The 6,486-nt window shown below is 37.3% G+C and overlaps 2 protein-coding genes across 2 annotated transcripts; both read right to left on the reverse strand.

Annotated features, from left to right (window-relative positions):
• Positions 1-1,284: 1,284 nt before the first annotated feature.
• On the reverse strand, positions 1,285-2,485 carry LOC101294254. The gene is made up of 2 exons (XM_004295759.1): positions 2,032-2,485; positions 1,285-1,889 (listed from the first exon to the last, which is right to left on the reverse strand). The coding sequence occupies exons 1-2, from the start codon at positions 2,483-2,485 to the stop codon at positions 1,285-1,287; spliced, it is 1,059 nt and encodes a 352-aa protein (XP_004295807.1).
• A 30-nt stretch (positions 2,486-2,515) lies between these two features.
• Positions 2,516-6,127, reverse strand: LOC101294546. The gene is made up of 5 exons (XM_004295760.1): positions 6,019-6,127; positions 5,431-5,589; positions 4,294-5,330; positions 3,935-4,118; positions 2,516-3,807 (listed from the first exon to the last, which is right to left on the reverse strand). Exons 1-5 carry the CDS (start codon positions 6,125-6,127, stop codon positions 2,516-2,518), a joined length of 2,781 nt encoding a protein of 926 aa, XP_004295808.1.
• Positions 6,128-6,486: the final 359 nt, after the last annotated feature.

A 6,486-nucleotide genomic window follows, 5' to 3' on the forward strand; every position in this document is an offset into this window, starting at 1 on the left:
TGAAAAACATGTAAATATGGAGAGGAGACGTCATAAAGCTTATATATTAAGGTTTGATGTTAAGTAATTTAACTGAAATTACAATACCTTAACTAAAAAGGAGTATTGCTCATTGTGTTTTTGCTTCCTGTAAATATATTTATCCAGTTAGTGAGCATGAAAATAAAAAGCCAAGAAAACTGGTGTGAATGTTGAAGATGCATGCAATAAAATTAACAATAAACATATCTTCTTGAATATATAGTTTTGAATACCTAACACGCAGAACCTTTCTCCAAGTTTGTTTAATGTGAGAAATGTCATGTGTCATCAATTCCCTACGTGCGTTTTTGTAGTTCCAACTATAAGAATTTCAATTAGTAACAATGTGGTTAATTACCATACCTAAAAGGAAAGAAAATAAGAAGAGTTTAAGAGTACAAACTGTGCTTGTTTCTTTTTCTTCCACTCTTTTAGAATCAGATTACTGAGATCAACGGTGTTCATTGTCACTGATATTCCCTTGCGCCAACCACATGAAAATAAAGAAACATGCCGCCTGAAGCCATCGCCTATTTGTAGCTTCTTCTCTAGTTGAGAGCTTCCATGTCGCAGTACTTCTACAAATAAGAAAAAATTCAAAACGTTAAGCATAAGAATTAAAAGCAGTACTTCTACAAATAAGAAAAAATTCAAAACGTTAAACATAAGAATTAAAAAGTAAACACCACAATTAATTTGATTTACTGAATGAAGTACCTATGAACACAACATATCATTATTGGTTGACTAATGAAACAAAACTTCTTTAAACACGACGTTCTTAGTAAATACGCCATCTTCACCAACTATGGACCCTTTTTTAACCAACAGCTTTGTGGTAGACTCTGATACTCCTCTCGACAATGCCACATATAATTGTTCATGACTAAAAACATGATCTGGGAGGTAAACTCCCACATGTGGGATGGTTTGACCTTGAGATTTATTTATGGTCAAAGCAAAGCTCAACTTGACTAGAAATTGCTTTCTTGTAAGTTGAAACGGTAGTCCCGCATTTTCTGCACTTTGCAAAGGAATTCTTGGTAGAAAAACTCTAGACCCAACAAACTCGCCTGTCATAATTTCTGCATCAATCAAATTCTGGTAGGAACCACCACATAACAATCTAGTACCATTACACAACCCTAATTTTGGGTCTATATTTCTCAAGAGCATGATTGGAGCACCTGTTTTTAGAGTTAACCTGTGCGGCGGTAAACCGCTTGCGGTTATTGAATTTAAAAACTCAGGCTGGTACAGATTTCAGATGTCATCTTCAACAGAGTCAAATGAGTAAAATGAAATTTCTTCACCAGGAAACATACTGATGATCTTTTCATTCAACATGTCTGCATCGTCGTTTAAAGGAGTAATCAATACTCTATCCACCATGTATCTTGCATCGCCTACGTGATCACCAAGATTAGGGAAAACTCTATCAATAATTTGAAAGATAGATTGGTCGCTTTGCCATGGAATCACCATGCTTTCTGGTAACCTTATCATGTCATCATGGATGACTTGTTCACTACCGTCGCCAACACTTAATAGAAACTCCCCAAATCGGTGGTCATTTATGGATCTCATATTTTGCCTCAGTCTCAATATCCTTGTAGCTGGCCAAAACGATGATCTCATAATCGAGGCTTCGATGAGTTGAGACCTTGTTCCTTTAGGAATGACAGGAAGGACTTGACGAAAATCTCCCCCGAAAATCATTATTTTACCACCAAAAGGAAGTTCCACGTCTATTATGTCCTGAAAAGTTCGATCAACTAATTCAAACACATCTCGATTTGTCATAGGTGCCTCATCCCATATAACTGCAGTGGATTGTCGTACCAATTGTGCCAGTGCAGACTGTTTACCTATGGAACACATGGATGAAGGTAGTACTTTCAGGGGAATCTTGAGTTGTCCTCCCGCCGGGCAATATGTTTGCCGCTATTCCAGATGATGCTGTTGCTAAGACTATATGATTCATTCTTCTTAAATTTGCTAACAACGCACGATATAGATACGTTTTCCCAGTTCCTCCAAGACCATCAACAAAAAATAAAGCACTTTCTTTTCCATCCACAGCAGACATTATGGTGTTGAAGGCAACCATTTGGTCATTGTTAAGACGATCAATTGCATCGATATCTTCTTGAGGGACATGGATAAAAAGTTCATCTTCAATACATCTTGGCATTCCAATATTATCTTCTAGCTCACCGGTCAATTGAGGGAGGTCATAATCTCTAATGTTCTTGCCAAACTGTTGAAGTATTCTATTTAGGTCTCGTAAGAGCCTGTTTCTGTTTACAATATCATCAGATGAAGTATAATCTTCTACCATAAAATGCGCAAATTCATCCCACAATGCTCGAACACCAACTAGCACCCCATACACCAAAAGTGTAACGAATAATCTCCTCAAAGCTGATGGCATCCTTATTGCAGATGCCTCCTCCGGATACATTCGAATACTATTGTCATTTTCAAGCAAACCTCAGTTCTCCGCTGCCTGCTTGAATGTTGGTTGTAAAGCCCCATTAACAGTAAGCAAGTCCAAAAATGATTTTGGACCTCTTACATGATTCAAAAGAACACGTAAGTAAAATTTCTCACCTTCAGAGGGGGACACGCTGTATATTCGCCCTATAACCTTCCAATTTCGTATTCTTTTAACCCATTTTTTTGTATCTTTATCCCACCTGTAATGTTCTGGAATTTCTCGATACAAATATGCCATTGCATTCTCATCACTTTGATTTAATGTGAAGAACTCGGTAAGCATTGACATTTTTGGACGGTCATCGTCTAGAATATCCTCAACAGTTCGTTCTGCATTGAATGTTATTTGTTGCATATTGGGAAGATGTATTTGTAATCGCTCAACTGTTGGATATACTTTGTTCAATGCAAATTTGAATATTTTCCATAGAGCTTCAGGTGCGCATACCCACCTTGCATCAACAAATTGGCTAATTTCATCGAACTCTGGGTTGGACTGCACCTCAAGTGACACTCTGTCAGGACCTTTGTAGATATACTTATATAAGTACTTAACACTCTTTATACTACCGCATACTTCGACATTGATGTGACAATTATACCGTAATAACAACCATGGGTTGTAGGGAACCACCCAGCGGTTATCCACAGTCATATTTCCTCGACCACGCAAATATACTGGTTGCCTGTTTGGTCGTCTTTGATACACAGGATATGCATCTTCGCCTTGCACTGTGAAATTCGCAAATGATTTTGGGTAACCCTTATTGCAAGTGCCTTTTTTCATACATGATTGTCGTGGATTGAGAGGTCCACATGGGCCATGAATCATATGTGTACACACTGCATCATATAGTCGAGGCTCTTCATTCTGATCTGGTATTTCAGCTTGAACAATGCGATCATATTCATCAGGGTTGTTAAGCTTGTCATTTGGTTCTAACATAATCAGCATGTGAACATGCGGTAAGCCTCGTTTTTGAAATTCCACAACGAAAGCATGTGCGGCTACTTTTCCAAGCACCCCTTTTTTTATTACATCTTCTTTCAATTGCTCCAATTTTGCGTGAAATACCCTGGTGACCAGATCAGGGCGATCTTGTGGCACTTGTCCTTGGAGCAGTTGACTTTTAACTTCTTCCCAATTTGGGTTACATGTCATAGTGATAAAAAGATCTGGCCTCCCATATTTTTGAACCAAAGCCATTGCATCTTGATATCGCTGGTACATGTCACGTGGGCTTCCAATAAATGATGATGGTAAAATTGTTCTACGACCAACGTTACCTGGTCACATGTGATGTTATTTTTAATGTTTGTCTTTAATAATCTCTTATAAAATCAGTCTTTAATAAAATTTAAAATTACATTGTACGTAAGATGGTATACTATCCAATATAATTCGAAGTCAAACCTGCATTGTTTTCTCCTGAATGTAGAGAGTCTTCAAGCCCCTGACGAACATCTGTCCGAAATTTGTCTTGATTATTACGAAGCCATCTGAGCTTTTGTGATTCAATTTTTACATAATTATCTACAACATACTGTTGTAAGAGACGCCCTCCTCGATGTAGAGGATTTTCATGACCTTCATGCATCTACAAAATTAAGAATTTTAAGTAAATATTTTATCCTCTCATATACCCCTTTTGAAATTTAAAATTAAGAATTTTCATGACCTTCGCGCATCTACAAAATTAAGAATTTTAAGTAAATATTTTATCCTCTCATATACCCCTTTTGAAATTTAAAGTGGACATATATATAACTAACCTGTAACATATATGCGTAGTAGTCGCAACATGTCATTTCCTTTCCGTTATTTCCATGACTATTGATGTCCCATCCATATGTTCCATAAGGCAATAATAATGGATACTGCATTGGATCATAATATCCAACCGAGTCTTTAACGGTCTGAAGTCGTCCGCTTATTGTTTGTACAATGAAATCTCTTCCATTTGGACTGATGTCATCACCTCCTACAATAACAGCCGCAACTTGTGATGCAGTTGGTAAATTGTATTGGCGACGATCAGAAGGTTGTTCTCTTATGATGAGCTTGCAAGGAGGCAAATCTTGACGTTGTCCCAGACTTCGAAATGTTTGAACAAAGGGATTGTGTTCATTAAGTATTTGTTGAATTTTTTCCACTATACCCCTCTCTAAAACTTCACTTTCAGACAATCGATTCTGAAGCTCATGCTCGGTGTCATATATATAAGCTTGTAGATACCGTGGCCTTCTCCCGCCCGCCGGTACCAGACCACCGATTTTATGATATATAGAACCTTGAGCACGAAAGGTATAAGGTCCACGACCTTGGACATTAATTGTTTCATCAAGATGTACACCCATTGAAGTGAATGCAAACACGTTGTTGTAGGCTCTAATATTTTGTCTGAATTTTTTACTCTCATCAGTTTGGTCTGAAAATAGCCAGACCATTTCAGGAGACTGTATTAGGGCTAATTCAATATTTCCCTTCATGCAACACAAACTGAAGGTCTCTTGATGGAATAACAATGATGTACAGTATGGGCATGTTATTGGTGAGGGCAATTGAAAATCTTGGACCCTTTCTTCATGGAAATCTCTAGCTGCATTGTAGCGAATGCACTCTCGTCTCATTCTTGGTACTCGATGAACGTTATTGTGTTGCGCCTCATGACCATTTGCATGCTCACTGTCACTACCTTGATCTCCATCGATATTCACGGCTTCAGTGTAGTTGGTATGTCCATCATCATTATTGGTTGCCACATTGTTCACGTTCTCATCATGATTATTCATGGTAGCATTAGGTAAATCTGGATATAAGTGACAAAATATAGTTTTATTATAAGTTGTTTTCTAAAATAAAAATAACATGATCAATTAGCACCAATGAGGTTAACTCATTAGGCTCACCATTGCGAGCAGCATACGGGACAGCTCCATCATTTGTAAGTGACCTATTCAAATGGGCTTGCTGTCTTATGTGAGTTAATCGAACTCGTGGATGGACATGTGTTGGGTTGTTGGAGTCTGATGTAATTCTTGAACTTGTACCTCGATCGTTTGATTCTTCTAATGACACAATTCAGTTATACAATATATTATTAGTCAACTTTGTACATTGATGATAACATGGATCATCTAAATATAATATAAAAAAGCTCACCATAGCGAGCGAAACCCCGGACAACTCCATCGCTTGAACATGATGTAGTCGAACGGGCAAACTGTCTGATGTGAGTCAATCTCACTCAAGAATAGTCTTGTTGTTCATCATTGGTAATTGAAGCAATTCTTGAATTTGTGCCCTCATTGTTAACATCTTCTACTGACACAATTTCATTAACGAATTGAGTTTTTTTTTTTTCCAATTATAAGATAATGTGATTATTAGCATATTAGTTGTATTGAGGTATCTATCAATTATATTCAGGAACACACACGAAAGCAACATATAATAAAGCGGCAATATTTTTAAAGTAAATATGAAAAGATACATACCAGAACCGTGTGCAGCTGTTTCAGTTGGGTCATTTTCCACCCTTGGTCGTTTTCCTTGAGCTATTGCACGACGTCGTTCCAAATATGCATCACGTTCAGAAGGGCTCATTGACTCTCGCCATCGTCGATGTCGATCAGGTGCACGTTCAATTACTATTTAACGTTTGTTCCTGCAACGAAGATTACAACGAATGTGTTTAATTTTGTAAATCTCTATTTATATAGTAAGGTGATCCATGTAGGAAGGATAGTAAGTATTTACAACATATACTATGTTAATTAACAGATGAAACCTTATGTTCCTTTGTAGCAAACCTCTTAAACCATAACAGACGAAGAGCCCTAATTTGGCAATAGGGCTAAATGTAACTTAGAATATAAGATATTAGGGTTAAACCCTAAGACACGAAGAGGCCTTATTAAAATGTAACTTAGAATATATAAGATAATAGGGTTAAACCCTAACAC

The sequence above is a fragment of the Fragaria vesca genome, linkage group LG3 (assembly GCF_000184155.1).
Source record: "Fragaria vesca subsp. vesca linkage group LG3, FraVesHawaii_1.0, whole genome shotgun sequence".
NCBI lineage: Eukaryota > Viridiplantae > Streptophyta > Magnoliopsida > Rosales > Rosaceae > Fragaria > Fragaria vesca.

Coding starts and splice junctions, on each gene's coding strand:
- LOC101294254 (XM_004295759.1), bottom strand. CDS start 2,485: ATGTATCCGGAGGAGGCATCTGCAATAAGGATGCCATCAGCTTTGAGG. Junction 1,890..2,031: donor TGGGAAAACGTATCTATATC/GTGCGTTGTTAG, acceptor TGTGTTCCATAG/GTAAACAGTCTGCACTGGCA.
- LOC101294546 (XM_004295760.1), bottom strand. CDS start 6,127: ATGAGCCCTTCTGAACGTGATGCATATTTGGAACGACGTCGTGCAATA. Junction 5,590..6,018: donor AACAGCTGCACACGGTTCTG/GTATGTATCTTT, acceptor TTGTGTCATTAG/AAGAATCAAACGATCGAGGT. Junction 3,808..3,934: donor TTCAGGAGAAAACAATGCAG/GTTTGACTTCGA, acceptor ACATGTGACCAG/GTAACGTTGGTCGTAGAACA.